This window comes from Artibeus jamaicensis, unplaced genomic scaffold (genome assembly GCF_021234435.1).
Source record: "Artibeus jamaicensis isolate MK-2021 breed Jamaican fruit bat unplaced genomic scaffold, CSHL_Jam_final scaffold_916, whole genome shotgun sequence".
NCBI lineage: Eukaryota > Metazoa > Chordata > Mammalia > Chiroptera > Phyllostomidae > Artibeus > Artibeus jamaicensis.
Genome location: NW_026522059.1, coordinates 54,358,196 through 54,385,849, shown reverse-complemented (window position 1 = coordinate 54,385,849; position 27,654 = coordinate 54,358,196). Strand labels below are relative to the sequence as shown.

General features: G+C 37.7%; 1 protein-coding gene across 3 annotated transcripts in view; it reads right to left on the bottom strand.

The window, feature by feature from the left end:
* The window catches only part of PRKDC (protein kinase, DNA-activated, catalytic subunit), a 220,451-nt gene extending 193,239 nt beyond the window's left edge, over positions 1–27,212 (bottom strand). For 2 of the 3 annotated variants that reach the window (XM_053660916.1, XM_053660917.1), the window contains exons 1-10: positions 26,995–27,212; positions 25,416–25,492; positions 25,219–25,311; positions 23,567–23,641; positions 22,666–22,774; positions 22,178–22,290; positions 21,995–22,094; positions 13,443–13,498; positions 13,334–13,364; positions 12,416–12,573 (exon numbers count right to left, since the gene is read on the bottom strand). In XM_053660916.1, the coding sequence (XP_053516891.1) occupies positions 12,416–12,573; positions 13,334–13,364; positions 13,443–13,498; positions 21,995–22,094; positions 22,178–22,290; positions 22,666–22,774; positions 23,567–23,641; positions 25,219–25,311; positions 25,416–25,492; positions 26,995–27,148 (966 nt within the window). In that variant the 5' untranslated portion in view covers positions 27,149–27,212. Of the gene's footprint in view, positions 1–12,415; positions 12,574–13,333; positions 13,365–13,442; positions 13,499–21,994; positions 22,095–22,177; positions 22,291–22,665; positions 22,775–23,566; positions 23,642–25,218; positions 25,312–25,415; positions 25,493–26,890; positions 26,966–26,994 lie in introns of those variants that run through there. The other variant, XM_053660918.1, reaches the window with a different exon arrangement.
* Positions 27,213–27,654: the final 442 nt, after the last annotated feature.

Below are 27,654 nucleotides of genomic sequence, written 5' to 3'. Positions count from 1 at the left end.
TGGCAAGTTTTCAGAAGATTTTAATAGTCTTCTTTGTACCTTTCTGTATTTTTTGAAGTATAGACAACTAACCTACAGTGTTTTTCATTAAAACTTTGGCCTTGGCTGGTGTGGTTCAATGAATTGGGTGCTGGCCTGGGAACCAAAGAGCTGCCAGTTTGATTTCTAGCCAGGACACACGCCCGGGTTGTGGGCCAGGTCCCTGGTTGGGAGTGTGCAAGAGGCAACTAACCAATCGATGTTTCTCTCACACATCACTGTTTCTCCTTCCCTTCCCCTCTCTCTATAAATAAATACATATAATATTTTTTAAAATTATCTCTTTAAAAAAATTCTTTGTATATAGATACTGAATGAAAAAAATAAAAATTCCTTTCCTACAAGAGCAATGTTTACATTTTAAAATGCAAGTGTCATAATAGTAAAAACAATAATGAAAAAGAAAAAAGAGGTTGGAAGAAATCAAGTATCTTATTTCAAAACCATATACAGAGTAATCAAGACAGTGAGGTAGTAGATGTAAGGACAAAAAGACAAATGGAACAAAACAAAGCATGCAAATAAACCCACCCATATTTGTTCCATTGATTTTTAACAAAGATATCAAGGTAAGTCAATGTGGAGAAAAAGTATACTCAGCAAATGGTACTCTAACCAAAAAAGTAAGAGGGGAAAACCTCCAACCATTACTCAACACCATACACAAAAATGATTCAAAATAGATTACAGACCTAAATGTAAATGCTGAAAACTATAAACTGTAGGGGACCGGTTTATCTTGGCCTGGCAAATGTGACTTAGCTGTGTATGGAAAACCTACAGAAGTGAAGTGGCGGGCAGGAGCCAGACCTTCAGATCGAGTTTTTCCATGGGAATCAGGCCTAGAAAATACTTACAGACTGTTATGGCTTGCTCTTGCTAAAACTCCCTCACCCTGGTCTAAAGCAACAAATGTGTATTGTCTATCTTCAAGGTAACTTCCAAAGCCTGTATGAGTTCTCCCAAGGACAGAGCTAATGAGCTCATCGTCATTCCCCTTTTGCATATTATTTTTATTTCCTTGATTGTACCTAAAATGTAGACAATAATGTTCTATTTGATAGACAATAAATCTTTCTATGATGTAAGACCCCAGGAAAACAATAAAAGCCTGTCTAGGCAAGGGTCAGGGCACTCCCCCCTTTAGGGAGTGGCCGAGGCACCATAGGCACTCTCCCCTTGAGAGAGTAGTCGTGCCTGTTCCCCTTTTCCACACGGGATTGTTGTCGCCTGTGCATTGATTCTTGTCGTCAACCACAACAGACAGACTCTGCTAGACAGAGTCTGCAACAAGAAACTATAAAACTTCTTGAAGGAAAATAAAAGAAAATCTGTGCACCCATAGGATAAACAAATATTTCTTACATATGGTATAGAAAGGAGAAACTAGTTGGAAAATTGGTAAACTATATTTAATCAAACTTTTTAAACTTCTGTTCTTTGGAAGATACTATTAAGAAAATGAAAAGGCAAGCACCATGGCAGTGGAAGACCACCTCTTCTTATCTCTCCTTCAATCCACAACTAGTCAAGCATCTATAATCCAACAAACGTCCCTCTGCTCAACACATTAGGTCACCCAAGAGATCCACACATTGGTACACCGGAAGGTGGGCAAATTTTAATATGTACAGGAGGCAGGCTAGGGAAGGGCAGGGACAGCGCCCATATTTGCAATTATCTGAACACCACGTTTGAACCTGTGGCCCATTGAGAACAGAGGAGTGGAGGAGACAGGGTCTGGACCCTCATAAGAAGGGCCGCGATGGAGAGTAAGAGAGGCAGCAGCAGTGCTGGCACCAAGAATCTGGCTCCCTATTCCAAGTTCAGCGATACTTCCACCACCAGAAGGACTGGTAGCAGCAGCAGAGACATATCTCTAGCCTCCCACACACAGTGCAGCAGTGCTAGCTGCCAGAAGAAACCAGGTAACCAGGCGTGATTAGTTCATGAACAGAGTCCCCCCTTACCTGCCACATCCCTGCACTTGATGGTGGTGCCTTGAGACACAGGTGACCTGAACACAGTGAGGGCACCCACCACACCAGTCACCCAGGCAACACCTCCTACAGTCATAGTGATGTCCCCACTAGGAGACCTGGGAGGCATAAGCAGCTCAGGTTAGAGGAAAAAAAAAAAACTTGCACTATTGCACTCTACTGGAAAACAAAAGAAAGACCTATATTATCAATATGTTGAATTTTTTAAATCAAAACTGTACCTAAATAAGTGTTCACTACTGCTAATGTGCTGGCAGAAGAACAAATCATTAAGCACCATGAACAACCACGGTAACCAGAGGGATAAAAATGAAATTCTTCAGAAACCAAACTCAAAGTCATGGAAGACTGTACTAAATGATAGGAGAATTCAAAATAGCAATCTTCAAGAAACTCAATGACATACAAGAACACTCAGAAAGGCAATTCATTAAGCTCAGAAATAAAATAAGTCAACAGAAGTTGTACTTTATCAAAGTCACTGAAACTATAAAAAAGAATCAAACATTCCAGAGGTGAAAAACTCAATAAATGAAAAGAATAATGTACTAGAAAGCACTGGAAGTGTAGCAGACCATTAGAAGAAAGAGAATCAGTAAGCTTGAAGACAGAAATGGTTCAGGTGGGAGAGGAGAACTCAGATTTTTTAAAAATGAAAGAACTCTACCAGACTCCATTAGAAATGGCAAAATAAGGATACTGAGTATCCCAGAAGGAGAAGATATGGAGAAGGAAACAGAGAGCCTATTCGAAGAAATTATTGATGAGAACTTCCCAAACCTAGGGAAGGAACTGGACATACAAGCGTAAGAAGATAAAAGAACACCTAATTATCTCAACGCAAAAAAGACCTTTTCCAAAACATTAAACTAAACTGTTGTGGACAGCCAAAGAGGAGAATGCACACCAAGGGAGTTGGAAGCAGGCCTCAGGTTCAGCACAGCTGCCCCAGGACACAGAAGACTGCCTGATAAATTGTTTTAAGAAAAGAATGACTTGGTTGCTTGCTATATCACTGTACCAAGAAGGAACAGCAAATGTTCTTAAAAAATACAATGTACCTAGCCTTGTGGTTTGTCTTTCTCAGCCTCTGCTTCAAAGCTGGCTCAATATATACAGCCTGACTTCACCAATAAACAGTTCCCTCCTCTGCATCCCAGAGAAGGGACTTCAACTGACCCCGCTTTGACTCTGTCTCTTTATTTCTCAATCCCCTGTCGCCTTCCCTCAGGGCCTGACTGATCCAGCTGCACTGGTTGTAGCAACTGTCAAGAGACAACAGAAAGAAAATTCTCCAGGCAGTCAATGGGGGCGGGTATGGGGAGGAAAGTAACCTACAAAGAAAAAACCTATCAGATTTCTCAGCAGAAACTCTACAGAACAAGAGAGAGTGGAATGATATATTCAAAATGATATATTCAAAGATGGTAACCAATAGAGAATAATACTCTATATAGCAAAGTTACCCATTAGATATGAAGGAGAAATAAAGGCTTTCAAAGGAAAACAGAGAATTTGCTATAAGACCTATACTACGAGGAATGTTGAAAGGAGCTCTTCTACATGAAACAAAATGACTAAAGTACACAAAACAGTGAGTAAAATGACGAACACTGACAGAGTAAGAAAATTACATCTATGTTTCAGAATAGGGTCCTAAACAAATAATTATAATATAAAGTTTAAAGAGAAAAAAGCATCAATTTGTACTACCATGCTTTCTTCCCCAATCCCTTCAAATTAATATTTTAAAAAAACTTTAGTCAGGGACCTAGAGCCAAGACTGCTCTACCCAACAAAGCTATCATTTGAAACCAAAGGGCAAAATAAGAGCTTCCCAGATAAGAAAAAACTAAAGGAGTTCATTGTCATCCATTATTACATGAAATGCTAATAGGGCTTTTTTAAGATAAAGATCAAAACTATGAGGTCTGTCTGGAAAAAGTTCAATCATTGTTAATGTAATGAGAAAGGTTTGTGCAACATTGATGTAACCTGCCAGCCAAGTTACAAGGTGAGTGGACTGGAATATGCATATGTGAACAATGATGACTTCACTGTACTAGTCAGTGAGGGCAGTAGACACCAGTGAGTGAGAATGTGTACTGTGTGGCCAACACATTAAAAAAGACTGAGTGAGGAAAGCAATGTATCTGCACATAATTTTCTGTTAAGCTTGACCATTCTTCCACAGAAACTATTCAGATGAATCAGAAGGCCACAGATATGGGCAACTGGTGACTGGCAGCTTCATAACAACATCGCATCCACTCATGTCATCATCATGTGCAGAGTTTTTTTGTGAAACATCAAATCACCAGATGAGTCAACCTCCCTACAGCCCAGATTTGGCACCCTGTGACTTCTGGCTTTTCCCAAAACTAAAATCATCTTTGAAAGGGGTGAGATTCAGAAGACATGACAAGGCATCTGATGGAAACTGAGAGAACTGTGTGAGGTCCCAAGGTGCCTACTTTGAAGGGGACTGAGGCATCGCTGTCCTATGTACAATGTTCTTTTATATCTTGTATCTTCTTCAATAAATATTTTTATTTTTTAGATTACATGCCTGCATATCTTTTGGACAGGCCTCAGATGAACAATAAAATGGCAATAAATACATGTCTATCAACAACTGAATCTAAAACAAAGCAAGCAAACAAGAAGAACAGGGACAGAATTATGGATACAGACTGTGCTTTGATGGCTGCCAGAGGGGAACTGGTTGTGGGGAAATGGATGAGAGGTGAGGGGATTAAGAAGTACAAATTGGTGGTTACGGAGGAGCCGTGGGGATATAAAGTACAGCACAGGAAATGGAGCAGCCAAAGAACTTATACACATGACCAATGGACATGAACGATGGTGAGGAGATTGTCTGAGGGAGTGGGGGGTGCAAAGGGGAAAAATTGGAACAACTGTAATGGCATAATCAATAAAATATAATAAACAAATAAACTAGGGGGAAAAAGAAACCTTATGGTAATCACAAAACAATAATGCAAAGTTCAGACATAAAACACTAAAAAGGAAGAAATGAAGAAAAACATTATAGAAAACCATGAAACTAAAACAGGGTACAGAAACACAAAAGAAAAGAAACAATGGAGATACTAAGCAATCAGAAAACAAAATATAAAATGACAATAGTAAGTCTTCACATATCAATAATCACCCTAAATTTAAATTGACTGAATTCACCAGTTAGAAGGTGAAAAGTAGTTGCATGGATTTTAAAAACAAGACCCAACTATATGCTGCCTTCAAGAGACCCATTTGAGCTCCAAAGACAAACAGACTCAAAGCGAAGGGGTGGAAGATGAATACTCCAAGCAAATGGCATTCAGATAAATGTGGGGATAGCTATACTTAGATAAAATGATTTCAAAATAAAAAGTGGTAAAAATAGAAAAAGATGAACATCTAAAAATGAAAAGTGGACAATCCATCAAAATGATGTAACATTTACTAACACATATGCTCTCAACATAGAAGCACCAAAATATAACAATAATTATTAGCAGGCCTAAAGGAAGAAAAAACAGCAACACAATAATAGAAGATTTTAGCACCCCACTAGCACCAACAGATAGATCATCCAAACAGAAAGTCAATTAAGGAAATATCAGCATTAAGTGACACTTTAAACCAGAGGGATTTAATAAGTATATATAGAATATCCATTCTAGAACAATAAAATACACACTGTTCTCAAGCTCACATGGAATAATGTAATGACAGTCCACATGTTGGGGTACAACAGTCTCAACAAATTTAAAACTGAAATCATTTCAAGTATCTTTTTTGACCGCAAAGGTATGAAATGGGAAATCAACTATAAAAAGAAAGATTTAAAAATCACAAATAGGTGATTAAACAGCATGCTAATGAACAACTATTGGGTCAATAAAGAAATAAAAAAAATTAAGAGAGACATACAAGTGAAAATGAAGATATGACATACCAAAATCTTTGGGATGCAGCAAAAGTGGTAAGAGAGAAATTTATAGCAACACAGGCCTACCTCAAGTAATAAGAAAAATCTCAACCAATTTAACACTAACTTACAGAACTAGAAAAAGGTGAACAAATGAAGCTCAATCTCAATAAAAGAAATAATAAAAATCAAGGTGGAAATAAATAAAATAGAAACTGAAAAGACAATTGAAAATATTAATGAAACCAAGAGATGGTTCTTTGAAAAAATAAACAACATCGACAATCCTTAGCTAGATTCACTAAGGGAAAAAGAGAGGAGAGTCAAACAAATAAAATTAGAAATGAGAGCGAAGTTACAGCTGAATAACCACAAAAGGACAAAACACCACAAAAAAATGCTATGAAATGCTATATGTCACCAAATTAAACAACCTAGAATATACAAATTCTTAGAATCATGTAACCTTCCTAGACTTAATTATTTAGAAATAAATAATCTGAATAAACTGATCACTAGTAAGGCAATTTAAATAATAATCTAAAAGCTCCCAAAGAACAAAAGTCCAGAACCAGATGACTTCACTGGTAAATTCCACCCAAAAAATTCCAAGAAGATTTAATACCTATCCTTCTCAAACTGTTCTAAAACACTGAAGAGGAGAAAATGCTTCCTCTTTTCATGAGGCAATATTACCCTAAATTTAAAACTAGGCAAGGTCAATACAAATAAAGTAATTATAGACCAATATCTCTGATGAGCATAGACGCAGAAATTCTCACTAAAATACTAGCAAATCAAATACAACAATACATTAATAGGATCATACACCACAATCAAGTGGGATTCATTCCAGGGATACAGAATGGCTCAACATCTGCAAATCAATGTGATACACCACATTAACAAAATGAAGAATACCTTATGATTGGCTCAAAAGATGCATTTACAACACCCATTTGACAAGATACAACATCCATGTTTGAGTCAAAAAAAACAACAACCAAAAAATCACTTCTCAATTAGGTGGGCATAAAAAGGAAGTAGTTCAACATAACATAACAAAGACTATATATGACAAACTCACAGCTAACATTATACCCAATTAGTGAAAAATTGAAAGCTTTTTCTCTAAGATAAGAAAAAAGACAAGGATGCCCATTCTTGCCACTTTTATTCAACTCAGTTAGGTAAAAGTCCATAGTTTTAGGACTACTTGAAAAAGTAGCCAGGACAAGAAATAAAGGGTATACAAATGGGAAAGTGTTGGGAACCCCTCTGCCTGGTTTCAGGTATTGTAACTGCCCCCCATGGCTAAGGATGGGTGAGCAATCTCCAGAATGCGAGCTATAGGAGACAAAAGCTTGTCTGTGGTGGCAAATGCTGCCTCAGTTTCCTCCCTGCCCCCAAAGCATGGCTGGAAGTCAACGAGAGGTAAGTTTCCTCACAGCGAGGGGCAACCTAAGCCAGACTCAATCAAGCCCCTAAGCCAGACTCAATCACTTGGGAGGCCTTCATGGAAGGACTCAGGCGGGGGGGGGGGGGGGGGGATAACTGCAACAAAGAGCAAGCAATGGACCCTTGCCCCCTGGCTATTCGACATAGCCCGAGTCTCCATGTCCTCTGGGAGAAGTGCTTTCTGGCTCTAATCCACTTAAGCCTGCAAACCTGATGGGGAGGGGTGCAGCTCCTTGCCTTGCTAGAGTGGATCCTGGGGAAAAATTTGGCATCACAAAGAATTCCTAAAAATTCTATGAAACCTGCTTTGCTAAGAGTGCTTTCATTCATATGTTAAGGGTCCAAGCAGGAAACCCTAAAGTTTCTGCAAAGCCCCCTTCATGACAGACACTGACTCAGACTAAGCCCTCAGATTTCTTTGAAATGTTATCTACTGTTTGATCCGTGCCGCCCTGTATTCCTGTGTGTTACAACCCAATAAAAGCCCCTAGAGGAAGGGGCTCAAGGCCTTTTTCCTCTGAGAAACTGGCCACCACTCCAGGTCTTTTTTCCCTTGCAGAAACTGGCCACCTCTCCTTTCCGAGCAGATCATGTCTTGGTAGTGTTTACTTTTCTCCATGGCAGATGGAGGGAATTGCAGGAAAAGTTGCCCACATGGGAAAGAAACTGTTACTATTTACAGATGACACAACTGTACTGTATATAAATTTAGCAGATACATAACTTACTATATGAAATTAAGGCTTTTCTATATAATACACCAAAAGACTCAACCAAAAAAACTTAGAAATAATAAATGTAGTAAACACAAATTCAATATACAAAAATATGCTGTGTTTCTATATATTAACAATGAACTGTCAGAGAAATGAAAAACACATTCCATTTACAATTGGAACCAAAATATAAAATTCCCAGGAATAAACAAAGGTGAAAGACCTGTACATTGAAAACTACAAGATACTGTTGAAAATGGAAGACACAAAGAAATGGATAGATACTCCATGTTTACTGACTGGAAAAATGAACACTGTTAAAATTCCCTGTATTTCCTACAGCCATCTACAGATTTAATGCAATTCCTATCAAAATCCCAATGACATTATTCACAGAAGTAGAATAAAAAATCTAAAATTTGAATGGAAACAAACAAACAAAAGACTCTGAATAGCTAACGCAATCCTTAGAAAAAAGAACAATAGAGGTACTACACTCCCTGACTTCAAACTATACTACAAAGATAAAGTAATCATAACAGTATGGTATTTGCAGAAAGACAGATACACAGACCAATGGAACAAAATTGAGATCCAAGAAATAAACCTACATATATATGGCATATATGGGCAACTAATCTATGATGAAGGAGCCAAAAACATACAACAGACTCTCTTCAGTAAGTGGAGTTGAGATAACTAGACAGATACATGCAAAACAATAAAACTAGGGCAGGTTATTAACTATATACAAAATATCAACTCAAAATGAACTAAAGACTTGAATGTAAGACCTGAAATAATAAAACACATAGAAAACATTGGTATTAAACTTTGGATATCAGTCTCAGTGGGGTTTTTGTAAATTTGGCTCCAAAGGCAAGAGAACAAAAATTAAACAAATGGGATTACATCAAACTAAAAAGCTTCTGCACAGCAACAAAAACCATCAGCAAAACAAAAATGCAACCAAACCAATGGGAGAAGATATTTCTCATGAGGAGTTAATATCCAAAATACATAAAGAACTCATACAACTCAACGACAAAACTAACAACCCTATTTAAATAAGGGCAGAGGATTAAAAAGACATTTTTCTAAGAGAGACAACAACCATATGAAAAGATGTTTGACATCATTCGTTACCTGGGAAATAAAAATCAAAACCACAATGAGATGACATCTCACATGCACTAGAATGGATATTATCAAAAAGACAAGAAACAACAAATGTTCAAGGGGATATGGAGAAAGGGGGACACTTGTACACTGATGGTGGGACTGGACACTGGTACAGCTACTAAAGAAAACAGTATGAAGGTTCCTCAAAAAGTTAGGAATAGAATTACCATGTGATTCTTCAATTCCTCTTCTGCATATTTATCTGTCAAATATGAAAACTCCCATTTGAGAAGATGTAGGCACCCCGTGTTCATTACAACATTAAGCACAATAGCTAAGTTATGAAAACAACCTAAGGCTCCACTGACGGATACATGGAGAAAGGTGTGATATATTTATATACAATGAAATACTACTCTGCCATTAAAAAAGATGAAATCTTGCCACTTGTGACAAAGTGGATAGATCCTGCAGGTATTATGATAAGTGAAATAAATGAAAAAGGACAAAAAACAATGATTCCACTCATATGTGAAATTAAAATAAACAAACAAAAACTGAAATACTGACAACAGAATAGGCGTTACCACAGAGGAAGAGGATGAGGAGAAGAGTGAAATAGGTAAAGGGGATCATATATTCATGCTTGTATGCTAGGGAATGAAAATTAGACTTCTGCTGGTGAGCACACAAGAGAATGCACAAATATCAAATTATAATGCTACACCTCTGAAATTTATAGAATGTCCTTAACCAATAGTCTCAGATATTTCATGCAGCAACATTTTTACTGATATGTCCCCTAGAGCAAGGGACATAAAGGAAAGAATAAACAAATGGGATCTCATCAAAATTAAAAGCTTCTGCATGGCTAAAGAAAACAGTATTAAAATAAAAAAGAGAGCCAACTGTATGGGAAACATATTTGCCAATGATACCTCAGACAAAGGTTTAACCTCCAAAATGTACAAAAAAATTACACGACTCCACTCTAAGAAGACAAGCAACCCAATTAAAAAGTGGGCAAAAGACTTGAACAGACATTTCTCCAAGGACACAGAAGATCCAGAGACACATGAAAAAATGCTCAATATCGCTAGCTATCAGAAAGATGCAAATTAAAATCACAATAAGATACCACTTCACACCATTGAGAATGGCCATCATAAACAAAGCAACAAACAAGTGTTGGAGAGGTTGTGGTGAAAAGGGGACCCTAGTTCACTGTTGGTGGGATTACGGACTGGTACAACCGTTATGGAAAACAGTATGGAATTTTCTAAGAAAACTAAAAATAAATCTCCCTTTTGACCCAGTAATTCTACTGCTAGGATTAGATCCTAAGAATCCTGAAACATCAATCCAAAAGAACCTATGCACCCCAATGTTCATAGCAGCACAATTTACAATAGCCAAGAATTCAAAGCAACCTAGGTGCCCATCAGTAAATGAATGGATCAAAAACTATGGTACATATACTCAATGGAATTCTACGCAGCAGAAAGAAAGGAGCTCCTACCCTTTGCAACAGCACAGATGGAACTGGAAAGCATTATGCTGAGTGAAATAAGCCAGGCGGTGAAAGATAAATACCATATGATCTCACCTTTAACAGGAACCTAAACAACAAAACAAACAAGCAAGCACAATATAACCAAAGACAGTGAAATAGAGAATAGGCTGACAGGGACCAATGGGGAGAGGGGAGGGAATTTCAGGGGACAAGGGGAAGGATTTACAAGAACTAGTATAAAGGACACATGGACAAAAACTAAGGGGGGTGGAAATGGGAGGGAGGTGGGGAGCACTTGGGGGAGTGGCTGGGATGGGAGTAAAAGACAGAAAACTGTACTTGAACAACAATGGAATAAATTTTTTAAAAAATTTTTAAAGAAAATAAAAAGCCAAGCCAGAAGAAAACATATTTGCAGTATTTTTAGAAAAGGACTTGTATTCAAATTATGCAGAGCACTCTTAGAACTCACTAATAAAAATACATACAACCAAATTTTAAGATGAGCAAAATATATACTTCACAAAACAAGATGCAAGTATGGCTAATAACCACAGCAAAAAAAGGATCATTATCAACTGTCACCACAACTGTTAAAGCCATATTAGGTTAACATTTAAACCCATAAAAAGGACTAAACGGTACCAACAGAACCTGATGTTGGTAAGAAGGTGGGATGACTGAAACTGTCTTGCACTGTTGGTTGGAAGGTAAAATGAAGCAACCCGTTTGAAGAAGAGTTCAGTAGTTTCTTATAAAGTTTAATATACACTTATCATGTGACACAACAATTCTAGATTTTTACTCAAGAGAAATGAAAACATATGTCCACAAAAATACTTGGTCACAAATGTTCTTAGTGATTTTATTTCAAATAGTCCCAAACTGGAAACTATCAAATGTCTATAAACAAACAATTATATGTCCCTAGAATGAAATACTATCTGTGCCATAGTTCAAATTGTTCTTCATTAAGTAGCTTATAAATTTAACTACCACTTAAACATTGCTCCCCAAAAAACTTTTATTGTGACTTTTCAATATTTTACTCTAAAGCCAACCTAAGAAGTCTCATTTCATAACATAGCCCTAACAGCAGGTATTTCCAGATACCTTTAGATGTTCAGAACCACTATCACAAGCACATTCTCCTTAGCCAACTTAGGCACATTTCCAAACTTGGAAGGCTCAAATTCTGCAACCACATTCTATCCAGATGAAAAATACCCAAAAGTAAATGGGGTCTCCTTGTTCTTGAAGTAACAGAAACACAAGCAACTTATCCTAACATGATAGGTATCCCTCACCTCCCAGGAGATTTGTTTCCTCAACCCCACTTGGCTTCCCCGGCTCAAAGAAGCCCAGACATCAGAGCCATTCTTTCCTTCTTGCTCCTCATTGCCACTTTCGAAGAATCTTGGCTCTGAGGTATGGATCAGACCTGGTGTCTTCCTATCTTTCTTTCAGTCCTGATGTTACTTATGTTGTTAATCAATGACCAAGCTTTTTTTCTTAAAATACTACAGAGCTAATGAATAAACTTGTATTTATTTATCAAATGTGTATGCACAAGACTGGAATTTAATTTTTTGCATAAGCTTTTTTTTACATGTAAGTTACATTTTAGTACCTGTTTCAGAAAAGATTCCAGAGCTGAATGTGCAGCTTTTTTCAATTCTACGTTTGTATGGCTACACCACTTCGACAGTACTTCAAATATAGAAACATAGTTGTCCAGAAGGCAGGTGCTAAATTGAGATGCATGCAGGGTAAATAAGGATAAGCCAGCTGAAAATGCAAAAATCATTTTCTTTAAAATAGGACCACAAAAGGCACAATAAAGAATTAAGCTTCAGTACATGTCAAAATTAACTGTGTTCATGAAGATTCAGTATCACTACACTATAATGACCTAGAGATCCTGCCCCCCATCCTCCATTTGAATCAACAGGCCCATGATTTGGCCAATGACCCCCAAAACAAAGGTCAGAAACAGGAGCAAGCCACCTGGATCCCCTAAAAATACTCTTAATTTTTTTTTAAATCATGAAATCTAGATCTGACTACCTCAACAAAAATTTGTGAGCTAAAAACAAAGTCTTAAAAGCCTCCCTGTAAATAGTTTTATGTGCAACATCACAGATGTTATCACTCTCTCTCTCTCTCTCCCCACCCCTCTCTTTTTGTTAAATCGGCAGCTTTATTGCACATTGGCCTGAGTCAAGACATCCAGGTATCGGGCTTAGAGCCTCATTAACTTTTATTTGTAGTTTAAGTTTACCAAAGGCAGTCATTTAATAACCCGAAATATTCTACCTTATTAAATATAGAATTTGCCCTGGCTGGTGTAGCTCAGTGGACTGAGCGCCAGCCTGCAAACCAAAGGGTCACCGGTTGGGTTCCCAGTCAGGGAACATGCCTGGGTTGCATGCCAGGTCCCCAGTGCAAGGTGTGCAAGAGACAACCACACAGTGATGTTTCTCCCTTCCTTCTCCTCTTTCTAAAAATAAATAAATAAAATCTTTAAAAAATAAATATAGAATCTTACCTAAGGGCACCGCATATCTCTTCAGATCAATCTATTAAAAAAAAACAAAACCATCAATGTGTGACAATCATTAGTCTCAATTGTAAAAGAATTAGAATATTAATCCCACCTGAGGATGAACTGCCTTTAATGCAAAATCGAAAATCTCCCTTGAAGTCTGGGGCTCTGGGGGAAAAACAAAAAGAAGCCTCTGTTACAAATCATAATACTATTATCTGACAAACCTCACAAATGACTTTACAACTAACAACTTTATTTCAGACAGCCTGACAACTATATTAACCCTACCGTCTCTTGTAAATTTAGGAGTAACATTTCCTCTCGTTCAATTCACCTAGAGAACTGCAAGTTATTACTGCTATGTAGTTATTACTTCAGTAAGGTGACAAAAAATCTGGAATAATAAAGACATAAATTTGTATTTCAACTCATCACTTACAAACTCTGCTAGATAATCTCTCAGAGTCCAATTAAAAATCAAGAGGGATACATCAGCTGCAGAGGTTCCCCCTAAGGAGCAAGCGATCCAGCCCCACACCAGCTCCCCATCCCAGGACACTAGTAAAGAAAGAGAAGTCCCCATCACTTATGGCTATGAAAACTAGTGGCTGAGTGAGACATAACGTAGAGTGTCCCAGGCTTTTTTTTTTTTTTTTTAAGAGAGAGAGGGGAAGGGAGAGAGAAAGGGAGGGAGAAAAGCATTGATATGTGAGAGAAACATCAATTGGTTGCTTCTTATATGCCCCACTGGGGACCTAGCCCCCATCTCAGGCATGCGCCCTGATCAGGAATCAAACCAGAGACCTTTCAGTTTGTAGGACGACATTCAACCCACTGAGCTACACCGGTCAGGGTAGCACGACTCTTGAAGGGCCCATTACTTTTAAAAGGCCCATGCATGAACTTAACTGCTGACAGACTCGATCATTCTAACCTCTGAGGCGGGAGCAGCAGCTTGAAAAGCACGATGGACAAATGAGGAGGAAATAAGTTGTTGCTGCAGAGTGAGGGGCTGGAGGGGCAGTTATTTCCCAGGTAGAAGTGATGGCAGAAGCCATTATTCCTTTGCTGAGCTCTCGCATACCTGAGTCTCCATCAACTTGCCTAACACTGTTCACTGCACCTTGATGATTCAGAGACCTGACTCACCCAGCTTGCAGGCCCACTGAAGCCATTTCCAGTTGCTTTCCCATATTTCTTGGCTAATACTGGGGATTTTTGTAAAATCTCTCAAAAATTCACAAGCCCCAAACAAGTAACATCTAGCTTCAGCATGCCATGTACCTCTTGCTAGGCAGCTCCAAAACTGAAACTAGCGGCAGTGGCCTCAATTCACAGCTTAACTCTATCCAGGCCCCTCCAAGAGTAGCATAAGTGGCAACCATCTGCAGATCACTTCGTAGCTCACAGCAGGTGGCCCCGGACAGAGGTTGATCTTGGCCTGCACCAGAGCCCCTCTTCGTAAGAGGCCCAGAACCAACATAACCGGTGATCACTACAGATCACACCAGAGCATCACACAACTACCTCCAGAAACAACAAACCCAAATGGCAGACTTGGCAGATACCAAAGCCTTGCTAAAACAAATCTTGCTCTTTGGGGTCAGCCTCTGTACAACAGCTCCTCCACTGGAGTCATGGCTAGTCCTCAGCCAATCAGCTTGACGGCCAATTCAAGCTCCTACTTAGGTGCCACAGAAACCGAGGCTCAATTGCAACAGGAGGGTGCACACAAGCCACACAAGGGACGCATGTGGAGCACTCAGCTCAAGTAACTAAGGAGCCTGGGGCCCCCAGAACACCTTCTAAGAAAGGCCAACCTACTAAGACTAGGAAATATATAGCAGATCTATGCAGGATGGCAATCAAAATGAGGAGACAAAGAATCATGTCCTAAATGAAAGATCAGAACAGAACTCCAAAAAAAGAACTAAATAAAATAGAGACAAGCAATTTACCACAGACTTCAAACTTTTTGTAAGTATGTGCAATGAACTCCATGAGAACTTTAACAGATTAAAAAATGTAGAAGTAAATACAAAACATAAATAAAAAATTAACAATACATTAGATGAGATCAATAGTAGATTGGATGGTACAGACTCTATACTATAGAGGATGGAATCAGAGATTGGGAAGACAAGGTGGCAGAAAACTCCTAATCAGAACAGCAAAAGGGGAAAAAAAACTTTAAAAAATGAGGGTGGTTTAAGGGTCCTCTGGGGTAACGTCAAGCATAACAATACTAGAATTACAGGGATACAAGAAGGAGAAGAAAAACAGCAAGGAATTAAAAACTTATTTGAAGAAATAATGACAAAAAAACTTCCCTAACCAGGTGACCTACAAGCCTAGGAAGCACAGAATGCTTCCAAACAAGATGAACCCACAGAGGACTGCATGTAGACACATCGTAATTAAAATGCTAAAGGTCAAAGACAAAAAAAGAATCTTAAAATCAGCAAAAGAAAGACAGTTAGTTACCTACAAGAGAGCTCCAATAAGACTGTCAACTGATTTCTCAACAGAAATTTTGCAGGCCAGAAGGGATTGGTACAATATATTCAAAGTGATGAAAAGCAAGAATATACAACCACATTTGTTATACACAGAGCAAAGCTATCATTTAGAATCTAAGCATAGATAAACAGCTTCTCAGACAGGAAAAAGTTAAAGAAGTTCACCACCACCAAATCAATAGTATAAGAAATGTTAAAGGGACATCTTTAAGAAAAAGGGGGGAAAAAGATAAAAAAAATATATGAAGAATAAAACAGCAACAACCACACACCTATCACTAAATCCTTTAATATTCATGGATTAAATGTTCCTATCAAAAGACAGAAGGTGGCTGGATGGATGAGAAAAAACAAGACCCATACATATGCTGTTTCCAAGAAACTCACTCCCAGATCAAAAAACCACAGACTGAAAGTAAAGGGATGAAAACAGATATGCCATGCAGATAGAAACAAAAAAGCTATGGTAAGCAATACTTACACCAGACTTTAAAACACGGGTATCAAATTCATTTTCATGGGGAGGCCACATCAGCCTTGTGGTTGCCTTCAAAGGGCCGAATGTAATTTAGCACTGTGTAAATGTAACTACTCCTTAACTAGGGGCAAGGAGCTTGGTGCTGCTGACGGGTAGAAACAAGGTGCCAGTGGATAAAACAAGGTAGAGGGCCCGATTCGGCCCATGGGCCTTGTGTTTGCCACCTGAGCTTTAAAACAAAGGCTATAACAAGAGACAAAGAATTTCACTTCTAGGTATTTATCTAAAGAAAGTCAGAACACTAATGCAAACAGACACATGCATTACTATTTTCATTGTAGCATTACTTACAATAGCCAAGACATGGAACTAACCTAAGTGTCAACTGATAAACAAATAGGTAAAAAAGAGACATATACACAATGGAATTATTACTCAGCCATAAAAAATGAAATCTTGCTTCTGCAACAAGATGGATGAAGCTAGAGGGTATTATGCTAAGTGAAATAAGTCAGAGAGAGCCAGTTAAATAGCATATGATTTCACTTATATGAGGAATTAGAAAAACAAAATAAACAGCAGAAATTCATACATAGATACAGAGAACATTCTGATGACTGCCAGAAGGAAGGGGAGTTTAGGGGAACTGGTCTAAAGGGGAAAGGATTAAGATGTACAAATTGCTGTAAATAAAACTAGTCACAGAGATGTAAAGTACAGCACAGGGAATATAGTCAATATTGTAATAACTATGTGGTGGGTACTAGACTTATTGAGGTGATCACTTTGTAAGTTATATAAATGTCTAATCACTACACTGTACACCTGAAACCAGTATAATATTGTATGTCAACTATGACTGAATAACAAAAAATTATTTAAAAAGGAAATTCATTTCATAACACTTATAATACTATCATAGCTAGATTATCCTCTAAATCTTTTTGAGATACTTTAGTAGAACACAATTTACTGTATTTTTCAGACTATAAGATGTACTCCCCTCCAATTTGGGAGGAAAAGGGGTGTGTCATATACTCCGAAGGTAGCTTTACATTTACATTACGAAATGTGAAAATGTGAATATTATGTTATTGTTATTAAATATTTTACCACATTTTTTGCTTCAAATTTTTTCCTATTTTCCTCCTCTAAGACCTAGGTGAGTCTTATTGTCCAAAAAATACAGGTAATATGTAGAAAGAAAGGTATAGTACACAGAATCTTATGTTGGTAATCAAGGACCCTACGAATTAGAAAATGCTGATGAAAAAAAATCAAAGTAGATCTAAACAAATGGAGGGATATATTTATTGTGTGCATGGATTAAAAAAAACTCAACATAATAGAGAGGTCAATTGTCTCCAAATTAATGTCCAAGATTAATGCATGTACAAAAACTGCCAAGCAGTTGTTTTTTGTAGATACAAACTTACTAAAAAATGGACATGAAATAACAAAGTCCTGAAAGTGCTAAAATGACTCTAAAAAAAGAATAAAATGGGAGGACTTAATCTGTGCTAGACATTAAGGCTTACTATATAGTTAATATCAAAAGATAGCGTGGTGCTGGCAGGGGCACAGACACATAATGCACCAAGGGAACAAAACAAATCAGAAACAGACCCACACAATGGCACAAAAATAATTTGACAGTTAATCTGGCAATGATTTCATAGATGATGCCCAAAATACAGGCAACAAAAGAAAAAAAAACAAATAAATTGGACTTCAAACTAAAGAATTTTTGTGCATCAAAGGACACAATCAAGAGTGAAGAGGTAACCAACCCGTAGAATGGGACAGCAATTTTCAACCTTTTTCACCTCATGGCACACATAAACTAATTAATAAAATTCTGTGGCATGCCATAAAAGATATTATAGTTTTTGCCAACCTGACCCCCAAAAATAGGTATAATTTTGATTCATTCACACTGGACAGCTATTGTTATGTTGGCTATTGTCACCGTCTTTTATGGGTTGGCCAAAAAAGTTCATTTAGTTTCCTCCATAAAATAAAAGACACGTAGTAACTTAGTAGATTTGGATATTTTATGGCGGCTATCTCCCACATGGTATAACATTTACTATTCTCACCTTATGCCTCAACTTGATTACTATCAACTCCTACTGGTCTACTCAACCATGCAGCATGGTCCAGCGAGAAATCCCCAGCATGAAACTTCACAAATCACTTTTGACATGTCTGATCAGTCACGGCACCTCCTCCATACACTTCACAAATCTTTTCTTGCATTTCAGTTGTGTTTTTACCTTTCTTGAAATAATAAAGCATAATATGCCGAAGATGCTGCTTATTTTTTCCATTTTTAATATTAAAATGGCTACACAAAAATTTAACAGTTCTGATTTTTTTAAATGCATGCTGTCACAATTCAATCTAACAAAATTTTTTCAAATGAAGTTAAAGACAACTAAGTGCTACTAGGGCCATCTTATGGGAAAAAAAAATGAACAAACTTTTTTGGACAACCCATATTAGACAATCTACAGGAAAAGAGGTCACTGCCCCTTACTAAATAGTTAGGTATTGCATGCACATTTTAAAAATTCTTGCAGTATTCCAGTATGCCATGACACGACAGTTGAAGATCACTGGAATAGGAGAAAATAACTGCAAATCATGTATATGATAAAGAATTGATATCCAGAATGTAAACTCCTACAACTCAATAATGAAAGTCAATACATCCAATTGAAAAACAGGCAAAGCACCTGTACAGATATTCCTCCAAAGAAAATAAACAAAGCCAATAAACAAATGTAAAGACACTCAAAATTAATTATAAGGGAAATGCAAATCAAAACCAAAGTGAGACTCCACTTCATATCCACTGGTGTGGATATTATCAAAAAGCAGTAAATAACAAGCATTGGTGAGGATGGGGAGAAATTGGAACCCCTGTATATTGCCGGTGGATATGTAAAATAGGGCAGCTGCTGTAGAAAACAGTATAATTCCTCAGAAAATTAAATACAGAATGATCATATGATCTAGCAATCCAAACTTGCAGGTGTATACACCTAAAAATGAAAACAGGCCCTGGCTAGTGCAGCTCAGTGGCTTGAGCGCAGGCCTGTGAAGCAAAGGGTCGCCGGTTTGATTCCCAGTCAGGGCACATGCCTGGGTTGCAGGCTAGGTCCTCAGTAGGGGACACCTAAGAGGCAACCACACACTGATGTTTCTCTCCCACTCTTTCTCCTTCCCTTCCCCTATCTCTAAAAATGAATAAATAAAATATTAAAAAGAAAAAAAAGAAAACAGGACTCCAACAGAAACTGCACACCTATTTTCCAGCAGCACTATTTACAAGTGTCCTCTGATGTATGAATGGATAAAAATATAGTATACACACTTATAAAATTGTATATTAGGACTTCTGCCAAGATAGAGGCGTAGGTGGAAACACTCTTCCTTCTCTCACAACCAAGTTTAAAAACAATAGTTTCAGCAACAAAAACACAGCCAAACCACAGAAAATTGAACTATACAGAAGTCTGACAACAACTAACCATTCAGCCAAACGGGTAAGAGGGGCAGAGCCAGCAGCAGAGCGGGGTCAGGCAGGAAAGATCCACTGGACCTACGCGGGTGCGTGACCCAGGCGCGCAGGCAGCAGTGGGCGGATCCCAGGTGTGGAGTAGCAGCGGGCGGACCCACTGAGGGCTGACTGTGGTCACACATTCACATGCAGATAACCAGCGAAGGAGTGAGCATTGAGACTGAGACAGACCACACAGGCCCCAGTGGTGGGAAGCAGCAGAGGGGACCACTATTGTCTCTCTCTGACCCCGCCCCCACATACAGCATCACAAACCAGCAACCTGGGTGACCCCGCCCTGGTGAACACTTAAGGCTCCATTCCTCATACCTAACAGGCGCAAACACAGCAAAACATTACGGCTCACTCTAGGCAACCAAGAAATAGCCAAATTCTCAGATGCACAGTTCAAAACACTGGTGATCAGGATGCTCACAGAACTGGTGGATTTTAGTCACAAATTAGAGGAACATATGAAGGCTAAACTAATTGAAATAAAGGGAAATGCACAGGAAACCAATAGCAATGGAAAGGAAACTGGGACTCAAATCAAGGGAGTGAACCAGAAGGAAGGAAAAAATGACCAAACTAAAACTATGAAGAAACAAGAATTTAAAAAAATGAGGAGAGGCTTAGGAACATCCAGGACATCTTTAAATGTTCCAACATCTGAATTATAGGGGTACCAGAAGGGGAAGAGGAACAGCCACGAGTGGAAAGCTTATCTGAACAAATAATAAAGGAGAACTTCCCCAATCTGGCAAAGGAAATAGACTTCCAGGAAATCCAGGAAGCTCAGAGCGTCCCAGAGAAGTTGGACCCAAGAAGGAACACACCAAGGCACATCATAATTACATTAGCCAAGATTAAAATGAAGGAGAGAATCCTAGAAGCAGCAAGAGATAAGGGGACAGTCACCACAAAGGAGCTCCCATCAGACTGTCAGCTGATTTCTCAAAAGAGACCTTACAGGCAAGAAGGGGCTGGAAAGAAGTATTCCAAGTCATGAAATCCAAAGACCTACATCCAAGATTGCTCTACCAAGCAAAGCTTTCATTTAGAATGGAAGGGCAGATAAAGTGCTTCTCAGATAAGATCAAGTTCAAGGAGTTTATCATCACCAAGCCCTTATTCTTTGAAATGTTAAAGGGACTTACCTAAGAAAAAGAAGATAAAAAAATATGAACAGTGAAAGGACAGCAAACTCACAGTTATCAACAACCACACCTAAAACAAAAGCAAACTAAGAGGACAGCTAGACCAGGAGTGAACCATAGAAATGAAGATCACATGGAGGGTTAGCAACAGGGGAGTGGGAAAAGGAGAAGGGGGGAGAAGGTACAGAAAATAAGTAGCATAGATGGTAGGTAGAAAATAGATAGGGGGGAGGGCAAGAATAGTAGGGGAAATATAGAATCTAAAGAACTTGAGACACGTGTTCATAAACTAAAGGGGGGTGAATGGTGGGGGAGGGGTGTGCAGGGTGAAGGGGAATGAAGGGGGGAAATAGAACAACTGTAATGGCATAATCAATAAAAACGGAAATTTGGAAACACATACGACCTGGATGAACCTTGAAGATATTGTGCTAAGTGAATAAGCCAGCCACAAAAAGTTACATATTATGGGTCCATTTATATAACCTTGAAATAACAAAACTCAAAGTGGAGATAGAGCAATTGTGGCTGCAGTAGCAGGGAGGAGAAAGAGAGGTACATGTGACTACAGAAAGTTAGCAGGAAAGAAACTTATGTAACTTATGGTGATGGATTGTTTAACATCTTGACTGTGGGGGTACACAAACTACACAGGATAAAACTGCATAGAAATGCATACTGACACACAAATGTGTGCACATAAAACTAGTGAAATCTGAATAAAGTCTGTAGGTTTTATCAATGGCAATATTCTCGTTGTGCTATGAACATACTATATTGCTAGTTGAAACTGGGTGAAGGACATGGAATTTCTCTGTATAATTTTTCACAACTGCATGTGAATCAGAAATTGATTTAATTGTTCAAAAAATAAATGGGCAATTTATGTTGGACCTATAACTTTTGAATAAACAAAGATAATCAAATGAAGTCAAGCAGTACCTTCTTCCATGGTTTTAGTGAAGTTACACATAAGTGATGATAATCCCTTCAGACAACCTGCCACCACAGGTAGTTTGGGCTCTCTTACTGTTGATGTCATCTAAAAGGAAAATATAACTTTATCATTTAAAGACAAAAATACAACCAAAAATATGGAAGCAGAATATCAGGAAGTTTACGTACCTGGGTCTTAAGCTCACCCAGAAAAGCCCGGAACAGTTTTTCCGAATGATTTACCATATCACTAGGATGAACTTCCCCTAATACTCCTAGGAGCTCATATATTTTTTCTAAAACTGAAAAATAAATTTTAAATAAAGGTCTAAAATAACATTTAAATAAGTTGAATAAACAAAAATTAAAAAGAAAATGAGAGGATGTTTAGTTTAAAAGTAACAATAAAACATATAAAATATCTACTTTTACATACTAGAATCTTCCCTGATAAGTTTTATGCAAATCTAGTATTATAAACTAAATATTTGACATGTATTGTGAGATTTATATTTAAAGAAATCATGTTGTAAAGATTAAAATTTTTATAGGCAGAAGTTTCACAGTTTTTGACATATATGTAAACACCCTGGTAGAGACAAACCTAAGTTTTACATTAAAAACTTTTAATGTAAACTTGTTAAACTATTTTAAAATAACACTTAAATGCATCTCACCTGTGTCTGGTATTTTTGTTCTCAATGCAACTTCTCCATAGAATTTGCTAAATAATTCCCCAACTCTAAATTCATCCATGACTCTAGAACTTCTCAAAGTCTGAAGTAACTAAAAGAATACAAATAGGAATCAACTACCTAATTAAGTCCACATATAGCAAAAGTTCCAAAATTATGTGTCTCTAGGGGATTTATGTTTGGCCTTTCAGGACTTGTATGAGCCAGATTATTTGGGAGGCAGAGGGTAAGGATCGTGGTGGAAGAACGCAAGAGAGTTTCAAAGGGGAAGATGGTGTAAACTTATTTTTACTTTCTCAAGAAACCAGTAACATGCCTGGAACCATTCTCTTTGAGGCACTTAAGAACAGTTGAAACTGGGTGAAGAACATGGAATTTCTCTGTATAATTTTTCACAACTGCATGTGAATCAGAAATTGATTTAAAGACCCAAAAGAATTCCAAATTAGAGATGCAAAAAGAAAGATCCATCTAAGTGAGAGGTAAGAGTGAGAGTGAGTCCCAATGTTCACTTAAATACAACATACAGACCCATTCTCACAGGAAGGTTTTAGGAAAAAACTCAGAGATGTAATGAGGTGAATTCTGATAATTCTTAGTAATTTTAAGAGTAGGGATAATGAAAGTAGTGGAGGAGCAGTAAATTTCTTAGTTATTTTTCCCCTTCATTCCCCTCAAAAACCCAAATAGTTCCTTTGCTACCCAGCAGTCTGAGAACAGAATACCAAGGTATTGTTAAGTGATGACTGCAAAATGTGCACCTTAGGCCACACATCAACGTGTTTTGAGCCTATTCTCCAGTATCTCCCCAAAACTCCAATTTTCACTTTTTTTAAGTTACATGTTTAATATAAAATGCATGTACTTACAAATAAAAAATTACCTTAATAAGAAGGTCTAGGGCTGGAATTCTACATTTAGCAGCTTTATCTTTTATATAAACACTGGTACAAGTATTCTAGGTTTTAAAAGAAAAAATATCAAAAAATCAGATTTAAAACTATCTCCAAGAGGAGCAACATCAATTTATAACACAATTTAATATTTAGCTGTTAAAATAACAGTAAATTATATAAATATACAGATTAAAAATTAGTGAAAATACAGTGATGTAATATGCAATGGCATAATATCAACAACAACCAACAAAAAAACACAAAGCAAATGGAAACCGCAGCAGGATAAAAAAAGAAGTAAAAGTTAGTCCTCCTTATATACTTCCCACAGCACCTGTTGCCACAGATCAAGAAAGAAAGAACAAAGTACAATAAAAATAACTAAAGCAATTCAGAGAAGAATGTCTGGGACTCTATAGGAAACAGAGTGTAATGAATGAAGCAGGAGCTTTGGACAGAGGCAACCTGGCTCCAAGACTGGGATGAATTTCTTAACTTCTAAACCTCATTTGTAAAACTAGAGAGATGAAGAATACCTAAAAGAGATTTGGTAAAAATTAAGTGACAAACTGTATATTAAAGAACTTTGTAAAGTATGAAGTAGTCTACAAATGTTACTCTTACCCCTGAGACAATATTTTTAAATATTAAGATTCCAATCAAGAAAGATTACAAGTAAAAAAAAAAAATTAAATCAAAACCTATTTTAAAAGACTAATTATCATTAAAAACATTTTATATATTAAAGCTACTTATAGTTTATAAAGTAACTTTCTATAAATTCCTCAAACTGAATACATGCTCTTCACCAAAACTCAGCATCAAACACTAGGCGCAAATTTAGGACCAATAAAAACAACTTACTCAAGATGTGGCACTTGTTAAAAGTATAAATAAGTCTAAGAAAGAACAACTTAATTTATGGTTACCAGTTCCATAGTAAGCTATGAGGAAACCTTACAGAAGGCAGGTTTAAAGAAAATAGGAGGCACAAGATAGGCAAACTTTTCAGACTGTTGTCAAAAAGAACACAGGAACTATAGGAAATATGAATTTTATTCTTAGGGAGAATTCTTTAAAGTCATTTTTAAAAGTGTTCTAAAATCTTCCCACAATTAAAAAACTCGATTTATTACAACTTTTTATAAAAGGAATTATTGATCCTATGTGCAAAAAGTTATCAAACTAGTTATAAAAGTTATCAAGATAGTTCTTGACATGTGCCTTGGCTTATTAAATATAAAAAAATAAAACAGCCCACTTCATTTCTAACACAGTCAAGCAGAAATAAACTTCCCCACGAGAAAACAAGAAATAAAATAAAAATCCAAGTTTAACTTACACCATAAATTAAACTGAGCCCTGGCTGGTGTGGCACAGTGGACTGAGTGCTGGCCTGAGAACCGGAGGGCCAGTGGTTTGATTCTCAGTCAACGCACATGCCTGGGTTGCCAGCTAGGCCCCCAGCTAGGGGCATGCAAGAGGCAACTGATTGCTATATCTCTCACACATCTATGTTTCTCCCCCTCTCTTTCTCTCTCCCGTCACCTCTCTCTAAAAATAAATTAATAAAATTAAATTAATTTAAATAAAATAAAATGAATGTTGGTATATCACGAGATGTTTTTTTCCCCCTTACCTTAATATCAAGAGAATAAGGTATAATCTTCTGGCCAATTTTTTCTAAGAAAATACATAAAAATTTTAGGACTTCTTCTCGACAGTCACGGAACTATAATAAAAGAAATACACATTGTAGTAAATATGGATAAGAAAAAGAGTCACTCCAACATAATGGAATATGCAAGAAAAGCAAAATGAAAATTTTCAACTTACTTCATCAATGCTAAGTGATTTCCGAACAAATACAAGCAAACCGAAATCTTTGGAAAAAACTAAGGAAGTCTGCAATGCTGTACAAAAAAAAATAATCAAATAAATAAAAAGGTAAGACAGCTATGGGGGAATCAATCTACACACCCATCCTAATGAGAATGCATGTTTCTCAATTCAGCTTTGTGATAATATTCTAACCCAAGGCTGCTGTGTTTAGAGAAGAAAAACAGGAAATTCTAGACGATGTTTCACAGGAAAACATGGGTATCTCATATCTGTAAATCTGCTCACTCTACAAGGCAAATGAAATTAAGGTTGTTAATCAACTGACTTTAAAATAGGGAGATTATCCTGGACTACCCAGGTAATCACATAAATGAGTCCTTGCCAGTGGGGGGTAGAAGTGATTTGGGAACATAGGAGAGCTGGAGATATTCCTAGTTCAAGATTTACTCGACCCCCTATTTCCTACTGGCTTTGAAGATGGAGTATGGGGGCCTGTGACAGAAAAAATATGGGTGGCTTCTAGAAGCAAGGACTGTCAGGGAGAAAAAAGGTACCTCAGTCCTACAACTGCAAAGACCTGACTTTTACTTAAGACCTAAATGAAAAAGAAAATGAATTCTCTCCCCCAAAGCCTGCCTGATAACCTTGGTTTTAACTGGGTAGAACCTGTGTTGGCTTCTGATCGCAAAAACTGTAATATTAACACACCTGTGTTATTTTAAACCACTGAATTTAACAGCAGCAATAGAAAACTAATACACTCCTCTATAATCTCTCAAGTGAAGGGCATACATTGAATATTCACAGTAAACTCAGAACTCCATTATAAACAGGTTACTAAAGGCACAACAAAGAATTCTAATTTAGAAACACTGAGGCTAGAAAGTATTTATATAAATCTGTTAGTCTTTGAGTTTTTCCACAATTAATATATCCTTGACAATAATACAGGTACTATGTACCATCTTGTTTCAGGTGTTGTTCACATTATTTCTCCACTATATTCAACAACGAACCCTAGGAAGAAAATCTCACCTATCTTTTAATTAAGAAAGAGGACACACCATGAGAAGTTCTGCATATTTTTATTTTTAAAAAGGAACACTGTAGTTTTCGAGCAGTCTATTTTACAAGTACTAAAAGAGGAACTTTTACTCAAAAAGGTTTTCATCCAGGCATTGCTAAGAAGCTAAAAGAACAGCATGATTTTTCAGTTATATTTCTGCAAATGCTTCTCAAAAGTAGGAACAGCAATTATAACTGTTTGGAAACTGGTGAGTTTATGCCAGATTAAGGTGAAAGAAAATTCTTTCCTCTCGTTTTTCTCCCCATTTTGGACAGCAATGGTTGACAAATTTAGGGCATTTTCACCAAGTTGTTTTACAGTATCTGTCCTCTGGTGTTTTAAAAAGAAAGCAGTATGGCAAATCATTTTTTTATATACAGACACGGAAATTATGACGACTCACAATCAAATAACTTCAAAACACTTGAAATTAGTCCAACTCTAAACCCGGAAAAGCCACACACCGCCGCGCAGTCGCACCTGCGACCGCTCCGGTAGGATACCCACCCAGCACCGCGGGGTTTGTGCTTAGCACGCATTCCTGACCCAGGCCCCGAATTAGCTGATGACTGGCCACCGCAGCGCTGTAACGGTCCGCAGTGGACAAAAATTCTTGCAGCTGCAGCAGGGAACCCTGCACACCAGACCTAAAGTCAGCCATAAGGCCCAGCCTAGACCACGCGAGGGTGCCCACTTACTCCGGACCGGAAATTTCGCGGAGCACGGAGGCGGGGCTCGTGGGCATAGGGGTGGAGCTCGCGGTGGCAGTAATACCTTCGCGGGAAGGTCCTCCTTGTAGGAATACCCGGCTTAGACGTGAACTTATTTACGTCAGGGTTGTGAGTGTATTGCACAGAATGCACTTAGCATCCATACATTGAAGCTTAGAGAGAAACAGAAATCCAATGGTGTGACGTCCGGAAATAGACCGGGAGGACAGTCAGTGAATTGAGTTACTGGAGGCGCGAAAAGAAAAGCAAGAGTCTTTGACCAAGATCTACAGTTTGTCCCTTGATAAACAGTGAAAGTGCATTTGGACTGTCTTTAAAAATTAAAATGCTTAAGTGATAAAGAAGTAGTCTTTCGTGGCCAGTGCTACAGTCAAGATCTACTCTGCAGTGAACAGTCAGGTTGGACTCCCCAGATTTACCGCGAAACGGCGGTTGA